The sequence below is a fragment of the Solea solea genome, chromosome 7 (assembly GCF_958295425.1).
Source record: "Solea solea chromosome 7, fSolSol10.1, whole genome shotgun sequence".
Lineage (NCBI taxonomy): Eukaryota > Metazoa > Chordata > Actinopteri > Pleuronectiformes > Soleidae > Solea > Solea solea.
In genome coordinates, this window is record NC_081140.1 from 15,423,131 (window position 1) to 15,446,092 (window position 22,962).

The window sequence follows — 22,962 nt, forward strand, 5'->3', positions numbered from 1 at the left end:
GAAATGGAAAGATAAATACAAAAGAGAGAACCTTAAGTCCCCTGATGTGTGTTGAGTAGACTCTAGTACAATAATCCCTCTTTATTTTCTCACTACGATCACGGTAATGACCTTAGCCTCCTCTCATCACTTGACGGCAGGAGACGGGTAGCGCGTGCCTGACCCTCCTTTGTCTGACATCGAGGATTAGAAAGGTTTAATGATGGTACACACAGCTGCATGTGTGCATTTATGATGCCGCAGAGGCTGCATTAATACTGGTCCAGTACTGTGAATAAAAACATGTTTTAGAATGGGGTGGTTCTTTGGGGTGTCTTTACTACTGTTTTGTCCCTATTTTTTTTATTTAGGAATAAAATAAGAACTCACTAACATAATTAACAAAGAGATTGCATGTTTAAGTCATAAATTCACCTTAGTTTAGTTCTATTTACATACCTTTTTCCTAAATTCCTTTACAGAATATGGTCAAAATCACACTATTATAGACAGAAAACCAACAATTTTCATTACTGCTTTATATTGTACACAGTTGTAATTAAATTATATGACATTCTCTCTCTGGGTTCTCCGGCTTCCTCCCACAGTCAAAAACATGCAATATGGAGAATTTAATGGAATAATATTAATAATAATATTCAAGATAAGATAAGATTCCAGTTAAATTACAGTATTTATGATTTAAATTCCATTTATACATTTTTTTTTAATTTCAGATCTTCTCAGACCAAAACAAAGCATAACTAAGTTCAGACCTTTTATATGCTAGTGTCCTAGTTTTTTGCCTTCCCCAAGAACATGGAACCATATCATGTAACATAATTAGCCAGTTGACTCATACAAACATGGGATATGATGTAGTGTGGAGCAACAGTGCCAATCAGAGAGAGAAGTGGGTATGGATCGAAAGAATAGTGTGTGTGTGTGGTTGTATGTAGTGATACACTTGGATAAGTGCCAGAAGAAAAGCTATAAAATCCAACCTGGTTCTTTTCCTGTTTAAGTAGAAAGTGTGATGTAATTCTCACCCCCTGCCATTTCCTGAGACATTTTCTTCCTTCTGGCCCCGAAAAGGGAACAGAGCATAGAAAATAGTTTTAATAACAATTTTCAGAATATACATATTAATATTAACAAGTATAAATAATATAATAGCCTACATACAGTACATAGTATAACTTAGAAATACAGATTTAGAAATGTGGAGGAGGATGAGGTCAATAGATGTCATGATCGATTTTTTTTTTCTAGAGTTGTACAGCGTATAACTTCTCTTCCAGTTTGCTAATCTCTACAACCTTTCTCAGCAGGTCCAGACTTAGAGACTGCTCACTACCTCCAATTGTCACTCTCAAAACAGGCTAAAGGTCTCAAAAGGTGGGAACAGCTTTTGCTAGCCCGGGAAGAAATTTAAAACATGCGCACTGTTAAATCAATAGCTTGACATTTTGGGATGTCCCCTCTTTAGTGTCCTGTAGAGAGACGATCAGAGCCAGAGGACCATTTTCTCTGATTGGCCTAAAGAATGCTAACACAGAGAAATGGTTGGCTTGTCCAAAGTTTAAAAACAAAAATATTCCTCTAAAGTTTGTTAGTGACATACTCTATATTGTCTTTTATTGTCTATTATATTTTATTTTATTGTCTTTTACACTTCTGCTTTTGTACAAGTAGTAGCCATTCCACAACTTCCAATCTTATATTGAGCTAAGCTAGCTGAATGTTTTGCTTCCATTTAATAATTAAGACCAAAAATAAATAAATAATATTTTTTAAGTTTATTTATTGTATAATACCGTTTTTTGTGTGTTGACCACTGTCCTTTATGTCGGCTTGGAGGGACAGGGTTTAAGACTTCTACTACAGCTATAGAGAATGATTTTGGCATTTGTAAGAGCTTTCCACTGCTATACAGTATACATAGTGGTGTGCATGTGCGTATGTACAATGTTATTCCTGCCTTACGACTTATTGTGGTCAAATAAATCAATTTGCAGTATGAAAACAAAACAAATACAAAGCAAAATTGCACTTACAGTTCTCCAGTGACCACAGGATTGCCATGTATGCAGTAGAATATCAAATAAGACAGCAAGAAAGGTTGAATAAGCTGTTTCATGGTTCTACATGCGCACGGACACAATTACACAATAGTCTGGCCCTTAGGAAGTGTTCATCTCTCTATGCTAATAGCTGACCCTAACTCCGTCGACTGTGGAGAGGGAACTGTAGAGCGGGGAGACAGTTACAGTCAGTGAGCCTTGGCAGGGTTGAACAGTGAGCTTGGCCTTGGGCCGTAATACCGCTGCAGCTGCCGGCAGATCAGTGCGAAGCAGCAAAGTCTTGAACTGTAATGGTGCTCTAGTGTCTGTCTGGAGACTGATTTAAAATGGATGACCAAGCATAACCCCTGTAACCCCTGGACTATCTGCCCCAGAGCCTGTCAGCCTCCTCCGCTCAGACTGCAGAAGAAGCTCAGAGGTGACACGCCCACATGTAAGCGGAGTGCTTTAAAGGTGATGTGTTCACATATACTGTAGATATTGTGCGAGGAGCTACTCGGGATGTTTAGAGTAGTTATCCACTGCTGCACTGAATTTGGTTTCTGAAGTGACAAAGCTGAGGGTATTTTAGTTGGGAATTATTAAAGCATGGATGGGTTTTATTTGTTTGGCTGTTGTTTGCCCCCCTGCATTTGCACTTTGGTGATGTTGCTCATGGGAGGGCAGAGAGGGAGAGAGAGAGAGAGAGAGAGAGAGAGAGAGAGTGCAAAAAAATTAAAGTGTTGGAGAAAGAGGAGGGGTGATTGGGGTGGGGGCTCTGCAGCCATCTGCCTTTGTGCCAACAGTTGGGTTTCTGTGGCAACCAGTAAAAAGTCATTACCTTTAATTGACACCGTGGCAGGTTCAGGTGTTTTCAATTGTATCATTAGCTTTTTTCCTCTCTGCCGTGACTCACCCTTCTTTGGCAGCAGTCCTCCACTTCATTCTGGGGCTCTTCATTTCCCCCCCCGCTGTGTGTCATCCGTTGTAGTAGTGTGCTGTGGAGCTTTCTTTTCGCTTCCTCGGTGGATGATTTAGGGTGTTTGTGCGTGTGTGCGCACGTGTGTGTGTGCGCGTGTATCTCAAGCACGTGTCTCCTTCTGTACGTTTATCTTGTTCCCAGGACATGCAGCATGATGCCACTATGTTTTCAAATGCCAACAAATATTGATGGATGACATGGTGATGGAGCAAAAATGATCAGGGAGGAAAGTGACATTACCTTAAATCTTGCATCGGAGTGGAGACAACTGTGGAGAAGGCAGATGGCAAAGATGTAGGGAAAGTGGTTGTCTCTTAAGAGGGGGCTATTTCTTTCATGTTTAGGCATGTCAGGGTGATGAGCAATCGTAAAGTAGTCCTATCAGTGCACCATTAGCCGACCGCAAGTGCTAAGCACTTACCAGAAGCCTCTTGTGTTAACCACCTCCTCTTCTCCGCCAGTTCTAACTCTCTCTCTCTCCCCCGAACTCACGTTGCTGGAAACTCTAATTCCTCTCCCCCTTTATCTTTCATTGCCTCATTTATGATTTGAAGAACTCCTCTACCCCTCACTACACTCGCAACAAACTTTTGTTCTTTTGTTTGCTTTTATTTCATGTCTGTCTTTTTTTTAGAGTTTGCATTTCCAGATGGAAAATAACAAGAAAACGTTGCTTTGCTCTTGTGTCTACGAACAATAAAAGCCTTTAGAAGACCGTAGTCTCTAAATCAATTTCTTCATAACAAGGTGTTTTTCAACACATTCACCAGCTCAGCCAATCTTTTCCAAAGTGTCCAGTTCAATAAAAAAGTAAATGTACAAACAGCTTTATTGGGATGATTTGTCTACAACTGTTGTTTGAATCTAGGTTGTATCTTTAACTATCAGAGAGGCTGTCAAATCTAGTTTGCAGTGCAATGTCAAGCAAAAACCATTTATTAGTGCTGTTTGCTTTACTAGCCTTTCACAGAGCAGGGATGAACTGGGAAGACTGACTTTAAATGCGATTGAAAGTGGCACCTCCTGAATAGTCTTCTTGTGCTACTGGCAGGGTACGGTGATGCTGCTGCCCGGCCCGGGCCATTAGCACATCGACTCCACACACATGACAACAGTCTGTATACAATGTGACATTCACAGCCTTGCAGTGGTGCACGTTAGCTGCCGGCATATGCCATTTGACATGCAGCCAGTGTCTTGCATTTTCTGAGCACATACTGTAGAAAAGTTCATATTATCTTCCATTTCCTTCTTGGCCCAAACATGTTCCTTAATTTCTGTCATTTTCAGATTTAATTGGTCTCAAGAATCAGTGGTGCATGAACATTTTTCTTGGCAGAGAAGAAAGCTCATTGCTCAAAAAAAAACACATTTTGTTTAAACTTATGAAATCTAAGCAGAGAGAGACGTGAGATGTGAACGTGCTGTATCTACATTGGAACATATGGCCTAGGTGTTAGATGGTTGGATGGTGGCCGCTTTTGTGTGTGTGTGCCATCTGTCACCTAGTAACAGTTTGGGTGATCTCTGGTTGATGTAAGATCTCCCTGTTGAGATCATAGCACATGATTATATTCAGAGCCGGCAGGTTATAAGTCCAGATGGAGGGAGTTAAGCAGCATTAACCTTGTATTCTGAATGGTGATCAAAAGGAAAATGATTCTGTTACTTGAACTTCAAAGATAATGATATTCAAATGTTAAAGTCTTGGCAGCTGTACATTTCTGATTCCTGTGTTTTCTCACTCCATCTATATTTGATATATACACTGTATATATATTGAATAATTAATCAAAATCAGTTATTTAGGGACTGTAGTGTGGCCATACAGAGAACCTTTCTAGCTACTTTGTACCTCTACATATGTCATTAATGCAAAAATAAATGTGATTGTGGATTTTCAGATACAAGGTTTGAATACAACTCATATTCTATGTGATGGAGGAACTCCCCAAGCATTTTTTTGCAATTGAGACTGCACTAAGAGTTTAGTCTTACAGTCACAATATTCACAGCAGTAGATAAAGTAATAGAAATGAGGCTGTGTGTTCGCAGCACTTCGCTGTGAGTGTGCACAGCTTTCCCATCTCCTTCACCATCTGGAAAACACACCCAGCAGATCTATTAAGAACCTGCTCTCGCGAAGGATGAGTGCTCCACTGAAAATGGGTTAATAATTACAATTATATTAAAGTTAATGTATGTAGCTTTATAAATCATTGTATTTTATGTGGATACCGTCATTGCCTTAGAGGCCAATTGTGGTTTCAAAAAAGTTGAAGTTATTGGAAATCTAAAGCACGTAGTGCTGTCAAATTTGTTTTATCAAGAAATGTTCTTAATATATGAAGTCTTTTATTCCAGAGTTCATCATCTATGTTAGTTTTTTACAGGAAATAGAGAGGACGATGCGCAGTTCACTAACTGTTTATTCTATTATTCAACATTTACTTCTCGAGTATTTTAACTCTTTGTTGAGGAAATCCATTATGCGCAGTCTGATTTTAGTTGTAAACAGAGGACGTACTGGAAGCAAATTTCAATTTACAACAATGATTCATGTTGTATATTCTTTTGCTTATGAACGTTTACAGTTATGTAAAATAATTAAAAAATAATTAGTTATGTAAAATAATTAAAGGTAAATGGGTAAACCCCATTTTTTAACACACACACCACTTGTGTCTAACCATTTACAGGACCATTTACATTCAGCAGCTGCTTCAGGTGGAAGTTTAGGTGCTGGTTTTAATGACCCCCCCCCCCCAAAGACTTTAGACACTTCTCCTCCTATAAATGTTGTAATATTTAACCACAATATGGCTACATTCACATGTGTGCATGTTTGTGCATTCACAACGCATCAGCCCTCATTCCCCTGTTAGGTGGATTAGACTTATTTGTGTACAGTGTAAATCTGTTTGTTTATGCTGTTTCATCAAGTTGGGCTTGGAGGACAGGACAGCTGTATTGGATGTCTGAATGTGTGCATACACTCGTGCTGATGCAGACAAGCTTCTTGGCAGAGGAAACAGGATCAGATCTATGCGTGCAACATCACTGGCACACAGTCTGCCAGTCTGACAGAGGCTGGGCTGTGAGGTTAGATACTTTATGCAGGAACAGGAAGCTGAGAGGCAGCAAGAAGGAGCATGCTAGGATTGAGTGAGGGCAAAATATTGGAAGAATATGACAAGGGCCAGAGGCACTGAAAGAAATGAGGAGCAAGATGGTTCATACCTGGCAGATGGCGAGGAGGGGGGGAGTGGAGACCCACAGATGAGATTTAGAATCAAACCAAAACAGACTTGTCTGTCTCTCTGTCTGACCTTGCATGTACAGCAACATTTGTTGTTCTTGTTGTTTTACTTGTGTAGCCTGTTGAACAGGGATTTCCAGGAGGAAATATTTCCATGTAGCACAGTGGGCCTTAGTGTTTTATCCATAAAGTTCAGCCACTAAGCAGCATAAATGCTTTTTATTCATTATTTTTAGTGACTGCCTAAACTATAACAATTATTATTTCAAAGAGCCCCAGATTAAGCTTCAAAAAGCCAGTTTTTATAGTAGAGTAAACATGCAAATGAAGATGTCTATGAAGTTCATCGTAAAATAGAGTGGGACATCAAACCAGCGTATTTGAGAAAACAAATCAGAGGGTATGTGTATTTTTAATATGTTGTAGTTTAAAAAAACTTCACAGAAACAGCATGTGAAGGTCACAGAGCTGTTGCTGCAGAAACACTGAAAGCCAATCCTTGAAGAAGAAGCCATCTTGATGTGACTATCTGTGCTTGAACGTATGAGTGTATCAGTCGGTTCAAAAGTATTGCCGTCACTGTCCACGTTCCAACGCATCATATTTTGCTGTGTTATCAGTGAGGTCTTCTGGTGCAGGTTAAATGTTAAACCACAATGACACACTCCTCTGCAGCCCTGTTCCCTCTGTCTTATTCTTATACCAGTATCTTGCATTGTCAATTGTTGAGTTACTGTTTGTGTCTGTTTTTTTGTTTTTTGGTCTTATATTCTCCTCTGATCCTGCATATCCTTCCTCCCTCTGTCTGCCCATTTGGCTTTCTCCTCAGGGGGTCTGTCTGTCAGTATCGGGGGAGGGGGGCACTTAAGCCAGTGCATCGTTACATTACAGTAGCTTAGCAATAGCTGTGGACTCAGTAGTGAGTACAGGATAAAGTGAATATGCATTTCTGTGTCAGAGTGGGAGTGTGCCTGTTTAGATGGGCTAGTACTGTATGCTTGTGCTGCTGGAGAGACATCTTAGGTCTTTTCATGTGGATATATCTTTATGCCATTGGATCATGCTAATGCACAGGCACGTGATCTTGCTAAGTGAAAGATGTGAATAACACAGACTACTGCTACAAGCCCTAGTTAAAATGCCTTAATACAAAGAGACTTTGTGTTTTATAAGGGAGTGATAGATTGATTTGCACTGTGCTGATCCCTTAAGCCGTGTTTACACCGAGTGGAACAGTTTGGTTTGGTACAATACGGTGCATATTTTGTTTGTGTTTCCATTAGGAGTAGTACTGTCTTGTTGAGGCAAACGGCCACAAACTGAGCAGAAAAATAAAGCTGCTGGATATCCTCCGTTGTTGTCTGTTGTGTCACATTCGATGTCACACTACGTATCGCGCTGATGCGGCTAGAAAGCTACTGTTCTCAGTCGAAACGCAAGCCTGACCCAGGGCTTTACCGTTCCTAACCCATACTGTACCAAACAAAACCAAACCGTACCATGATGAAAACGCGGCATTAGTCGGTGTTTTTTACTGATAAGAATAATTTATCACTGTCTGATTTGCTTGTGTGGTTTGATTGGTGCATTTTTCTGTTGCCTGGCCACATGTGAAATGCATTAGCAATAGGGAGGTTGCAGTGTTTGTTTTCTGCTGATGTGCATACACATACGGTAGATGGGAACAGCAAGGAAATTTATATTTCCTGTGTGGTAAGTGATGGATGGATGTGCTGTGTTTGTAGAGGAGACAAATGACTTGTGTTTTTGTAGAAACACCGGACCACAGAGCACTTTATGTAAAGTGCTCTTAATGTGGTGTGTGGAACCATTTACATTAGCTACATTTATTTGACTAATTGTTAAACATATGGCTATTTCGGATGGGTATTGTTAGGATCTTATTGCTATTGGTTCCAGTACTGCTTTTCAAAACCGATACTTATCAATACCTTGATTCCATTTTTTTTCTATAATTTAGGAGGAAATGTGAGGAAAAGTGTACTACTTACCTCATCACCAGACACCAGGGTCCTCTGTTTAAAGCAATGTACGGAAAGGCAGTAAATCTTTTATAGAAAATTGGCAACCCCTCTGTTCTATGAGCAGTTTTTCCCCAGAGTCCTGTTTCCTCATTTGGACTTCTGTGTCTATTGCTTGACTGATATTGTCAGTCAAAAATTGCTTAGTTGAAACATTTTAAGTTCTTAAAACCGATGCATATTTAGTAAATTGCCACACATTTAAGGTCTGGTTTACACAAGATGCATTTGGTGTGCATCACGGCTGTGTTGCGTGACTGCTGTGTCGAGTGTGTGTGTTCACACTGCTGCGTTTCACTTGTCTCCCCACAATACAAATATATTTATGACCGTAGGTTGCCAACTTTTCTCTTGGTGCCTGTAAATGTGTGTGTGTGTTGAAATTATGAAAATATGGTGATATAAATTTTTGCTCATACCGCCCAGCAGTATTCTGTTAGCAATAGCACGGACACAATCAACCCCCTGTGTTTCCCCTTTCACTCATATCTGTAGTTTTACTCATGAGACAAATTTGCCAAATTTAGTGAAATGAGCCCAAACATTTGAGCGCTTGTCCTCTGTGATGCTGGAGAATAAACAATAAAGTACAGCATCACACATAATTGCCTGGTATTTACAGCTTTGGCATCATTATGGGACTGTTACTTCAGCACTGACCTCTAAAGAACTGGTACCACTGTACATTTATCTGATTATGCACTTTATATTTGCATTGTGTCGTTTTGCTTCTGTCTTCATCAGCACCCCCACCCGTGTTCTCTTTGTTCTCTATATTCATCAGCATTCTGCATATTCATCTGACAATACCCTTGTCCAGTGAAAGCACAGCGTTAACAGGAAGCGGTGTCGGTGGAACGAGTGTGTCCACCCACCCACACCTCAGTCCTCTGTCTATGACCCACGTATCTTACTAATGGACAAGTCTCTAGAGAGGGTGAGGAAATCGGTAGGAAGAGGAGCGTGGGAGAAAGTGATGGAGACAGTGCTTGAAAGGAAAAAAAAGACATGGGCTATATGATTATTATGTTGCGGGATAGAGGACAGAGACAGCAGAGCAGCAACAAAAGGAGAATGTGGAAGTACAGACTTGCATCTGGCAGAGGGAGGGAAAGAAGAGACAAAACATTTTTCTGCACTGAAGCAATGGGATAGACTGTTGTATTTAGAGAAAAAGGGCGAGAGAGAGATTTTCCCTGCTGCCTTTCTGTCGTCATCATCGCCATCAGACTCGTTCATGACTATTTCACAACTCTTGTTTCTGTCAACTCCCAGCCTACCTGACTGTATAATACTGTACAACCGGAGGGCTTGCTGGGAATCCATGCAAGCTTGCTTGTTTATTTTTGCTCAGCAGTTTTCAATATGTAAGACTGAAATAAATACAATGTGCTTGTTATATTTGAAAAGCCTAAAATGTGTTTATTGCCTGGGTACAATATTAGAAATAAAAGTACTCGCATCGTTTTATAGTTTTTGTGGTTCAACTCTGTAGTTATTAGGCTTGTGTATCAAAGCAGTGGGGACTTTTTTTGTGTATGAAAATAGGCATGAATGAAAGTCAAACTCTTGGGCAATGCTCCCTTGCTAACTCGTCTTTGTAATGAAAGGAATGCAGCCACCCCGTGAACGATACATGGTCTCTTTTCATGGCCAGTGAACACAGCCTCTTCCCTGCTGGTCTTAGTAGCACGTGGTATTATGAACTTCATGCACTGCCGCCCCAGTGTTAGCTTCAGGCTGCACTCCAGTGCCCTACAGATGCATCCTATCTTCTCATCAGGCCAACTCATCCAGGCCTCACCACACCCTGCTTCTCTTGCCTGAGGGGATTGCAATGTACTGCTCAAATGACCCAGACCATTGACCTCTCTCCCCTTTCCTTCATACCCATTCTTCTCTTTACCCCCACCCTCTCCGTGTGCACTAACTTCCCACCCCCTGTCTCCTCCCCCATTGCCTTCAACTCCTTCCTGTATCTCTTCCACCACCTCCTGCTCTCTCTCCCTCTCCTTTTCTGCTTACCCTCATGTTTCTGGGTCAGATGCAGTGCAGGCCCTAAGCTATCTGTGCCTCGGCCCTTAACAACCTTGGGCCTTGAGACAATGGTATGTGGCTGGACATGCGCACCAGACACCAGGCCTCAGGGTAAATTGGGACTAGCTGCCTGACTGCTCTGCAACTGGAGTGCTGCACTAAGACCAGTCAAGCACAGGCAGCAGTGAAATGTATCCCCTAAATGACTAGGTCTATTGTGTATGAAATGCTGTAAACACCCAGAAGACAGAGCGACGAAAGAAGCTGAAATATGTGGCTGTAATGTCACATATGAGTTTCAGTTTGTTAGTTTGGGTTGGGCACATCAGTCTCATGAGGCATTTTATTTTCCACCATTATCTGCCTGCTTCATTCTAAACCGCTGCATCCTCACATCACTTAGGATTGAATTCTGAGCTGTCATGTCACCAAGGTGGGCCGGAAAGGGAAAGAAAACTGTTTTATGTCCTTTTTTCCCCCTTTTTATATTTATTGTACTGCAATTCTGTATGACACACACACACACACACACACCTAACCTGCACTGCATAAGTTGCAGTACTGTTTTAGTTGCGTGTCCCAAAATGTGTGTGGACTTGTAGACTGACATACAAAATGCACACATATGAACATTCTTAGAAAAGATAGGCGGGTCACTGAAGCAGCTGTTAGCAAAGCATCTGTATGCGTGCTGAGCCTGTCTTGTCTCGAGCACCACAGGGATTTTGGGAGTGTTGGTGTTTATTTAATCCAGACACCCTCACAACTGGTCCCTTCCATGACCTATTTAACACATGACACAATGATACCCAGGATGCCACATAGTAGGATAAAATCTTAGTCGCCTGTGTATGTGCATGTGTGCCTTTTTCTGTGTAAACTCTCATAGGACATTTGTGTTAATGTAGGTCTGCTGTATGACCTCTGTACTTTTCTGTTAATGTAACCCTGTCAGCTTACAAGACATCTATCACAAACATGACAAGACAGTTCACTCTGCAGATACAGAATAGGCACTAACCAACCCGAAATCCCCTGTGACCCCCAAAAGGAACATTTTGATTAATTTCGAAGAAAGTTAATGCGATAGCTAACTCTATATATCCTGCATAGATATATAGATAGATATATCTATCTGTGATATCTATCTATCTATCTATCTATCTATATCTATCTGTGGTATATATATATATATATATATATATATATATATATATATATATATATATATATCTATCTATCTATCTATCTATCTATCACATGTAATTGTAATGGGACAGTATTAGAATGAAAGCAGCTTGCTGAGTTGCAGTTTGGAGATTTCACATGTAACCTTTGCTCATGTAGATACTATATAAATTGATGATAAGCAGATTGGATTCATGTTTCAGTTTAACCGGTGGACCATATCCAAAGGGCAGCAAGTCATGTTTTGTGGTTGATTGCAATTTAGGCTGTGTGCCCTGTAATCTGAACATGTGAATTAATCTAGCTCAGCACAATGCACCTTATTATTGCAGGGACTATCTCTTTGGACACTTTTTTTCACATTTTTTATACAAGTTTCAAACACAAGACATGCAAGACATTCTTTTTGATATTAATTCCCTTTTCTGCTGGCATTTGGTTTTACACCTGGTGAATGACTGTAGTATTTCCTCTGTAGTGGTAATGTTTTGCCTGAATTTGCTTTATAGAGTGTTTCAAGGCTTTACTGTAACTTCCAGCTTTGCAAATGGTTGTGGGGTGATTTTTTTTTTTCTTTCTAAAATGTGTTTCAGTGTAGTGAATTTCTTACTCCTCCTACCATTTCCTTTTCATTGTCTACCCTTCTGGTGTATCAGCATTATACTGCGGCCACACCGAACAAAAATGTTTGCATCACGCCATTCTCATTATTTGTGCCACAAGATAGTTTCTGTGCCATTTTGTGTGCCTCTGTTTTTCCACTAAACTTCAAAATGTGTCATTGTATGAGGCAGAGTTTTCGCCACGGTGCACATCCACGATCCACTTTGTGTCCAAAAATTAACACCATATCAGGTGTGACTGCTGCATTAGACTTTGAAGTTCATCTTTGTGCATCCACAGTTCTCTGTTGTCTGACAAACTCCCGTTTCCACTGCAGTGAAGGCTTTGTCTGCTTTTGTGCACTCTGTCAAAAGAGCTTTTCATGATTAATAGTGGTTTTAATGTCTGTTTTAATACATTCACGCCTTAGTTATGACATGGAGGGGGTAGTCTTATACTGCACACTGTGTGCTGGCTGTCTTGTCTTATTGGGAGGTTTCTGTTTCTTACAAATTGTCCTGCAAAGAGAGGCCTTTTTTTTATTAAAAAACATGTCAAACTCCTCATCTTCACACTCATTAATTAATTTTTGCCATGTGTGTTTTTGGTGCACGTGCTATTTCCAGCAAAATTGTTGCATCTGCTTTACATATTTAGATATTAGTAATGATACGTCAGCCAACTATGATCCATTTGTGCAGGGCTATTTGGTGGGGAACAGAGAAAACATATTTTTGATGGAGACAAGTCAGCCAACATGCAGTGCAGCCTTTTAAAATTCAGATGGCTTTCCCTAGTTCGCCAATTAGTAACTTTAGGTCTGGAACATTTATCTCCTTTCATCTTCCTGTATATGTCTTTCATTTATTTTTCAAAGTGGTGGTGTGTTTGTGTGTGTGCATGTTTTTTGTGAAAAACCTACACAACTTTATTTTACTGCTGCTGGCAGTGAGATGACCAACCAAACTATTAGATATCAGATATTAACTAAAACACATAGAGTCTCAGCAAACATGGGGTTATAATGTGGAGGGTAGCCAGTGTAACTGTGCACTTGTGTAATCTAAAATGTAAATGCTTTCACTAAGCTACAGCTGTTTTAATTAATATGCAGTATTCCAGCAGCTTTGCCACTGACCTCAATCTCTTCAGGACACATTCACTGCAAAAATAGGATCACAGATTCAACATTATTTACAGCACGTCGTAGGAACCTCGATGAGAGACACAATAACTTTCTAATGATAAAACCTGTGATTGAAATGGAATGTATTTTCTTAAATTGTTTTCATTAATCATATCTGCTCTCCATCTCACTCTCTCTCAATTTCTATCTATCTTTCTATCTCTATCATGCAGGGTCAGTCTCCAGCCCAATAAACTCCCGTTGCATGGAAACCCTCCTTCCTCGGTAGCCACCTCCTCTCCCTAGAGCTAGTGGCCAACATGGCAGGATGAGCCTCTGCCAGCGATGATGATGGCCAAAAAGCAAGATGTGCGGGCGCCCATCTACAACCTGGTCGTGGTTGGGCTGTCCGGCACAGAGAAGGAGAAGGGCCAGTGTGGTGTAGGCAAATCCTGCCTGTGTAACCGCTTTGTCCGGCCGAGTGCAGATGACTTCTACCTAGACCACACCTCTGTTCTCAGCACAAGTGACTTCGGGGGACGTGTGGTGAACAATGACCACTTCCTGTTCTGGGGAGAGGCTGGTCGGACCATGGAGGAGGGGCCAGAATGCCGTATGAATGTGGTGGAGCAGACAGAGTTCATTGATGATCAAACATTTCAGCCTCACAGAAGCACTGCACTCCAGCCTTACATCAAGAGGGCAGCTTCTACCAAGCTGGCTTCAGCTGAGAAGCTGATGTACTTTTGCACAGATCAGCTGGGGCTGGAGCAGGACTTTGAGCAGAAACAGATGCCCGAAGGCAAGCTAATGGTGGATGGCTTCCTTCTCTGTGTTGATGTTAGCAGGGGTATGAACCGTAGTTTTGAGGACCAGATGAAGTTTGTCACCAACCTGTATAACCAGCTAGCCAAAACGAAGAAACCTGTGGTACTGGTTCTGACCAAATGTGATGAAGGAGTTGAGCGCTATATTAAAGACTCTCATACCTTTGCCCTTGCCAAGAAAAACCTACAGGTGGTAGAAACATCGGCACGCTCAAATGTCAATGTTGACCTAGCTTTTCTAACACTGGTTCAGCTAATAGACAAAGGTAGGGGAAAGCCCAAAATTATCCCTTACTTTGAGGCACTGAAACAGCAGAGTCAACAAATTGCCTCAGCCAAAGACCGCTATGAGTGGCTGGTCAACCGAATTGTGAATAACCACAATGAATCATGGCCCAGTGTCAGTCGTCGCATGCAGTCTGCCCATGAGTACAAGGACTATGTCTTTCTTGAGGGGACAGCTAAAGCCAAGAAGCTGTTCCAACAGCATGTACATAGACTCAAACAAGACCATATAGAGAAACGTAGGAAGGCCTATCTAACCACTCTACCACAGGCCCTGTCTGTACTGTTGCCAGAGCTGGATGAGATAGACCACCTAAGTTGGTCTGGAGTCCAGAAAGTCCTTGAGACAAAGAGAGATTTCTCTCAGTGGTTTGTGGTTTTAGATGACACCCCTTGGGAGACCACACCACACATTGATAAGATGGACGATGATCGAATCCCCCAGGACCTTCTGGAGACCCCTGCAGCTGAATATATCTATGAGACCCACCTGGAGCAGCTAAGGAATGAGCGTAAACGGGCTGAGATGAGATGGGAGTTCAAGGAGAAACTAAGTGTCTCTCCTTTCATCACACCAGGGAAACCCTGGGAGGAGGCCCGAAGCTTCATAATGAATGAAGAATTTTACCACTGGCTGGAAGAGGCTGAATATCTGGATATCTACAACAAACACCAGAAGGAAATCATTGACCGAGCAAAAGAAGACTTTCAGGAACTTCTTCTTGAATACTCTGAGCTCTTTTATGAGCTGGAAGTGGATGCAAAGCCGAGTAAAGAGAAAATGGGAGCCATTCAGGAGGTGTTGGGTGAGGAGCAAAGGTTTAAAGCCCTGCAAAAGCTGCAAGCAGAAAGGGATGCCCTGGTATTGAAACATATCCACTTTGTCTACCACCCCACAAAGGACACTTGTCCCAACAGCCCACACTGTGTGGACAGTAAAATAGAACAGATACTGGCCTCCCGTTTCCCTACCCGCTACCCATCATCAGACATTTCAAGACTAGAGGGGGGGAGGGCTGAACGGATAAATCTTGTCATCCTAGGTAAAGATGGCCTAGCCAGGGAAATGGCAAATGAGATAAGAGCCTTGTGCACCAGTGATGACCGGTATGTGTTAGATGGCAAGATGTATGAATTAACACTACGTCCGATTGAGGGCAATGTACGTCTACCAGTCAATTCCTTCCATACACCAACCTTTACACCCCATGGTTGCCTATGTTTGTACAATTCAAAGGAATCCCTCTCTTATGTTGTCGAGAGTCTAGAGAAACTCAGGGAGTCAACTATAAGCAGAAGGGAACGGGAAAACAGCTTAGCCCAACTTCCACTGTCCCTCCTACTGGTCACCAAGCGGGGGGTAGGATCCATAGGGGATATTGGGGGGGAGACAGCTCAGACTCTTATTCAACAAGGACAGCAGATGGCCGGAAAGCTGCAGTGTACATACTTAGACCCTGCCTCTCCAGGTATGGGGTATGCACGCAATGTCGGCGAGAAGCAGCTCAACCAGATACTGAAGGGCCTCTTAGAAACAAGGAGAAGCATAGGGAGCAGCTCTCCCCCCTTGCCTCCATCTTCTGCCTTCAGAGATTCTCAATCCCAGCCAGTCCTAGAGGCAGACCTGAAGATAGTCATGTGTATGATGTGTGGAGATACGTACGACCTAGACCAGCTCCTTGCTCCCTTTCTGTTGCCCCAGCATTGTCGTCCTGCCTCTACTCTTAGCAGTGGCACCTCCATTATGCTGGATCTCAGTATAGGAGGTCAGAGGCAGAATATTGAGCTGTCACTACTCTCTTTCCATTCCACATTCTCCCTCCGCAAAACCAGACTAGTCCATGGATACATTGCAGTTTACTCTGCTCGGCGCAAGGCCTCTATGGAGACATTATGTGCTTTCCTGTGTGAGGTCCAAGACATCATCCCAGTCCAGTTGTTAGCTGTAGGGGAGAGTCAGATGGAGCTGTCAGACTCAGAGTCAGCTAAGGAGCAAGTGAGTCAGGGAGATGAACTGGCACGTGAAATAGAGGCTAGGTTTAACACAGTAATATGTGGACATGGTGGGGTAGTTGGGGGGCTTCATAAGATAGACCTTTTTCAGACCTTCCTCAAGGATGTTGTAGAGAAGCGCACTATTGTTGAGGCAACACACATGTATGATCATGTGGCTGAGGCATGTACCAATGAAAGCATCAGCCCTCGCTGTGGCTCACCCAGTCCAGTTAACATTCTTATGGACTCGGAGGAGGATATCGACGCATCACCACCTTACCCCAACCTGAGGGATGATGGTAGTCTGTGTTCTCACTTAGGAAGCTTCAAGTTGCCAGATTTGGATTCAAGTGATACCTCCTCTGTCATTTCTGAGCTTAGCACCTTTGAGAGCAAGCTTAACAACAAGATTCCTCCTCAAGTAAAGCCCAAGCCTGTGCGTAAGGTTAACCTCAGCCCATTCATGGACCATCAAGGTGGCCCCAACCGCCGCTCCCAAGCTGTTACCTGGGCACCAGGTAGCGAGGGTGGCTATGACCCCTCAGACTACGCCGAGCCCATGGATGCTGTGAGCAAACCTCGACTCACAGAGGAGGAGACTATTTACTCTGTCCCCCATGACAGCACACAAGGCAAAATTATCACCATCCGCAATGCCAACAAGGGTCATGCAAATGGGAGTGCTGGTGGGAATGGTTCAGACAGTGAAGCTGATAGCAGCTCACTGGAGCGGAGGAGAAAATTGTCTGCCATTGGAATAAAGCCAAAACTTTACAGAGACAGATCTAAACGACTTGGCAAGTTCAGTAGTTTTAGAACAAGCTTCTCAATAGGCAGTGATGATGAGATGGGGGGTCCACCCAAGGCTAGCCAGGATGATGGAGCCCAGAAGGACAACTCCATCGAGGAGAACGAAGACCCCAAAAGGAGAAATATCCTGAAAAGCTTGCGGAGAAATACAAAGGTTAGTATGTGTTTTCATGGTACAAATTAGAATTTAGAAGAGTGCTTCATGTTATCTGTATCTAAGCAATCAATGACTCACTAAGGTATGCATGTGCAGGTATTTATTTTTGCACATAATGGATAAAATGTCCATAGATACCAGTATTGATCTCTGGCTTAGATTCAACCCCTATTTGCTATGGTGGTATAACTATATAATCACCATGTTTGAGAAATAACTCATCAACATACTGTAAGTTGTTCTGCCATATTTCTGACAGCTCTGTGGGAGCTCTGTTAATTAGCCAGATCATCAGAGGAAAAGAGGCTTTAGCCACTAAACTTCTAAACCAGAAGGCAGGAATGTAAATGAATAGGGACAAAGGCACAATATACACACCATTACATCTGCTTATGCACTTTTATGTATGTATATGCATAGTTGCTTCATATTTCCCAGTTTATTAAAGCTGAAATAATTATATTTCACATTCTCCAAGATTTTGAAAGAGTCAACCTCCATCTTATTGTTGTTATTATTATTATTATTATTATTATTGTAATAATAATAACAATAATTATAATAGTGGTGCATAAAGAGTGATACAACCTAATGTAAACATTCTTGCTGTTCCAGATGTTGTTACTGGTAGATGCTGTTACTGGTAGTAGTAATGAGCAAACGAGAGAATCACAGCACAGGCGTCATGTACTTAAATAAAACTGTCACTCCTTAATTGTAATCTACAGAACATAAAGGTGGAATCACATTAGCTCCAGCCTCGCTTCTTTTATGGCTTCTTGTCTCAATGGCACATTCACTGCGCCCTTTGACAACATAAATGCCAAAGGATTCAGTTGCATCACTGATCCAGTGATCAACAACAGTGTCATTTAGTTAATTAAGCCGATGTTGTTTACTGTCATCAGCAATGTAGTGCTGCTTCATTTTTTCCCCTCCTTCCATTCTGTTTTATTTACAGCGTGTCTTCCTTTCTCACTGATTCATACTTTCTGCTTCTCATATTCATTTCACACTTGATTTTTCTCTCACTCTCATTCTCTCCAGTGCTTTCCTTTCCTTTTCTTTTTTATTGGCGAACCAGTATCTCTACTTTCACTAATTTTCCAGCCTGTCTGCTGCATCCCTTTCTGTTTCTGTGCTTGTCCCTAAGATGTGTTTTTGTGATACATTTGACCTGACACCATTAGGCTTATCAGCCTGGCATGCTGTTCATTTACATGGCGACAGGCACAGAATTGCCTGCTGAATAGGAGTTATAGCTGCATATGTTGTGCATGTGTGTCTGTTATAATTACCGTGGCTGTCAGTTGGGTGGAACAAGAGGGGGTGGTTATTGTTTTCACACACTCAGCTGTGATATCCCTGTCTCTTCAGTACCTGTGTAAAGGCTATCAGATCACACAGCTCCTAACTGCTTATACTTCAGACTACCAACAGAATTGAACAGCTCAGTCTCTATAGTTATGAAGTGTAGCTTCAGTAGCACTGACTTTACCCAACGATGTGCCCTGACCTTGTACTCAGAGGGGAGCAAGTCGAATGAGGGATCAATAAAGTATCACATAACACATTTTAAGCCATGTTTTAGAACAAATCCTCCGAGAAAATTAAAGCCAGCTTAATTCCGATCAGTGTCCTCATCACTACTCTAATTAGTACCACTGATTTGTGCCCTACAGCAGGTTCTGTGATCTGGATGTCCACATAACAGGACATTATGGCTTACTTGTGTTTGTAACTAAGTGATCGAGTTCCATCACCTGTTTTCTAAGCAGTTGTCTCGAAGATAAAAGCCAATTGTCAATCTCCTGCAGACTGAAATCCCCCCAGGATGACATGTTATTGAGTTATGTGATCACTGGAGAAGTGTAGCAGTGAGTGACTATGGGTCGGTATAGAACCAGCCATTACTGTTTGTGTGAACTTTGATGAATAACTAGCCACAAGTCAGATTTCCAGTTGGCTCTGGAGTGAAGGCTTGGATTTATGCTCTGTTAACACCATCCTTGTTACTAAGTACTGTCAACCAACCAGTCAAAATATCCTTATTAGTAAATCTATTGTATCTCTATCTCTTTATGATGACCAAATACATATGCCAAATCTAAATTTAAAAATAAAACAGCTGTCTGAGACAGAAAATGAAATGCAGTTAATGTATCTATGTCATGAGAATTATAATTTTATCTGCCAGTTCTTACTGATACCATTTTAAAACCATTTCACCACAGCCATTGACCTATGACCTATGTTTCTGTACCACCGTCCCCCAGTGAAAGGCCAGAAATGTCCCCCCTCTCTCTCTTTCTCTCCCCTACAGCTTTCAAACCTCCTCAGGCAGTAAGAGGAATGCCTCACATTTTTCATTCACCTAGTTCCAGACCAGTGTCCTTATGCAAGAAATAAGTAAACAGAAAAAGAAGTAAGAGTTGTGTTAGAAAGGATTGACCTCTTTTATTTATTTTTTTAGTGGAGAGGGAATTGTGGTTTTGTTTTTCAGCATTCTACATCATAAAGTGTATGTAAATGCACACCATGTTGTCCCTATGTTATTATTAAGGAAATGTTTTGTTTGTCTTTTGTGGTAGAGGTCTGTTTTGTCTTCGTAGTGCTGGCAACGTGTCCTTTCTCAGTCAGCAACTCCGTGGAGTGGCCAGAAGGCAAAACTGCAGGGGTAGATGAAAATAAGAGAGGAAAAATGGTTGACAGAGAGAAGGGAGAGAGTGTGCTGAACAGAGATACACAACACAGTCAGTGTGATAAGACATAAATAGACCATGAGATGTCACTTGGACTTAAAAATAAACAAGCTGGCAGCAAGTCTGGTAACATTGTGTCTATTATTACTAGCCACTCAGTTCACTTAAATATGCGTGGGTTTTTGTGCACTTGTGAACACATGTACTCAAACCTCACTTGTACAGTTCATGCTTAGATCCTGAACTAAACCCTACAAGTGTATTGGTGTCGGTGTGTGTGTGAGAGTTGATGGGGAGTGTTACAGAAGGATTGGGCACGACAGTGGGGGAGGTAGCTCAGAGTGATTTGTGAAGGAGGTTCTGTTAGGAATTCACTCATGTGGGGTCGTAAGGGAAAGATAAACGGGAAACAGTAACTGTCTTGCTGGGAAATTGCAATTCTTTAACCTACATATTTCATCATTGGAAGTTTTGTTGAATGGAGTGTGGACTCTTCCAGTAAGCCAGTCAGTGTTGCTGAGTCACCTCATAGAAGTAGTAGTGCTCTTTTCCCAGATCTTAGTACAGAAAAACACCTTAGCCTTAGTCATGCTGGATTTTATAGGGCAAAACCAATATCGTCTATTTGAAACAATATGAAATGAGTCATAGACAGATGCTCAGCCTTTTTAAGCTCTTCTAGCGGAGTAAAAGAAAAACATAATGTGGCTTTCAGTAACTGTAAATATAGTAGTGAATTGGGATAGAATTTGATCAAATACAAATCATTTTGGATCATTTTTAAATTTTAAATTAAATATTAAACAAAAAAGGGAACTATAATAACTACTACATTTACTAAAATTGAGAACATTACAATGCACATTGTAATGTTCTCAACTAGAGCCAAGAATTTCGCTGTTAGAACATTTATCACAGCAGTTTTCTTCACCAAGCCTCATATGCAAAGATAATGATGTATTTTTAACATCTACATATTATCCTGTACTATGGGGCTGCAGATGTTTTGCTCATGCTGTGTTTGGTAGAAACCTCATAAAAAATGATAGCATGGCGATATTGAGCCTGCGGTAAAATGAGATGGATCACAGAATTATTCCTCTAAATATTCAGAAGTGCAAAAAAAGCTTGGGCGAGCACCCCAGTCTTAATTAGTGTTTCCATGCTTGTTTCCTTGAATGTGCAGCAGCAAGGCCAGTATCCGGAGTAGAGGGCTTGCTGAGCTCCCTCTATCTAATGAGCACTCCTGCCTGTGTCTCAGGCCTGCACCTACAGTCTATGTGCCCAGTCAAGCATGCAGCCTTGCCTGACTACCTTCCTGCCTGGCCAGAGCCTCGGGAGGCTTACAAACCTACTAGAGATCCAGGCCTTGGGGGGCCTTCAAAACTTTCCCACTCAAGACCATTAAAAGACTGTACAATTACTGCTGATGCCTTGGCCAGAAGGAGGCAGGCAGGGAATGTTTCACGAGTGTATTAGAGGTCTCTTAACAGGAGAATAACAAGGGTTAAAAGTAATTAAACAAGAACTTAAGGTGTTTGATTATCTGAGAACTGCAGTGCAGAGAGAGAGGGAGCAAGCGAAAGTAAAAGAAAAATGCAGTAGAATGCCAAAGAAAGAAGGGCAAAGATGAAGAGACAGCAGCTGATATATATATATATATCTCTCTACAAAACAGGGTTTAAGACTGGGATGTATGATTACTTATCAGTTTAAGGTTTGGAGGAATGTGCTCGATGGGTGTGTTGGTACAACTGTTAAACGGGCATTTTAAAGCAAGGTGATAGTCTTTCCCATCTAAATTGAGTTGTTTCAATTACATTCCCTGTAGGCATAGTGTTATTTTGGGAACATGTGCCTGTGCCAGCAGTGTCATAAATATAAAATGTTACTTTTTGAATCCTCCAATTAATCAGGTGTTTCTTTCTTTAAATGTTTTCCCCAGAAACCACGACCCAAGCCCAGGCACTCCATCTCAAAACCCATTGAAAGCAACTACTTTGGCATGCCACTATCCACCGTGGTCTCCCTTGAAAGACCAATCCCTGTCTTCATTGAGAAGTGCATCCGCTTTATTGAAATGACAGGTAAGAGTCTCACTCGAGTCATTTAGACCACTGACATCCTGATTTTGTATCTTTGATACCTGCTTTAAATGTCATCCTCCTGACATCAAACGCAGACATTGAGTCATTGTACACGTGAACATGCATCTGCTCTTTTATTGAGAACGTTTTTAAAACTAAGGTTAAAATAACTGTGAAAATGCTCCTTACATGAAGATAATTATCAAGTGTTTTTTAGTGGCAACTCCCAAATTGTTCCAAGAAATGGCATCAAGCAGATTATGGCAGTTTACGTTGCCTGTGGTTACAGTCACAGTATTTGTGCTTTAGAATGAGTCATCTGTGCCGCATTCAAAAGCAAAAAACAGACAGGTTTGTCATGGTGTTTTATGTTAGTGGTGATGTGACTTTACCAAAAACACTACAGATAAACCTTAACTACGGTAAGTGTAAGCTAATGGTGTGGAGTGAACAGGTTTTCAGTCTGTTGCCTCCAATCATTGACAACCTCCTCTCCTCTCCTCTCTGCGAGTACTGGGAGCACAGATGTGATTATGTAGCTTTTTCAAACCATGGTACCCTGTTGCCCAGATGTTACCCTCCTGCCAGGCAGTTCACATGCCCCCCCTCCCATACCAGCTTGCCTCTCATGCTGCCACTAGTGATTACGCTAAACCCAACGTGACTTAGCGTGGGGTTAATGCCTGTGTATAGATATTAAAACACATATGCTTATTCTTGCTTGGGCTTTAACCGGGATTGTAGAAATAGGGTTCTCATCAACACCTTGAAAGCACATTCTGGCTGATCTTTTTGGGCTGTGGTAGAAACCTGGATTAAG

The 22,962-nt window shown here is 41.6% G+C and overlaps 1 protein-coding gene across 2 annotated transcripts in view; it reads left to right on the forward strand.

Annotated features, from left to right (window-relative positions):
- The window catches only part of arhgap35a (Rho GTPase activating protein 35a), a 58,963-nt gene that overhangs the window by 22,568 nt on the left and 13,433 nt on the right, over positions 1 to 22,962 (forward strand). For both annotated transcript variants that reach the window (XM_058633380.1, XM_058633382.1), the window contains exons 2-3: positions 13,513 to 17,350; positions 22,001 to 22,142. In XM_058633380.1, the coding sequence (XP_058489363.1) occupies positions 13,625 to 17,350; positions 22,001 to 22,142 (3,868 nt within the window). In that variant the 5' untranslated portion in view covers positions 13,513 to 13,624. The remainder of the gene's footprint in view (positions 1 to 13,512; positions 17,351 to 22,000; positions 22,143 to 22,962) is intronic.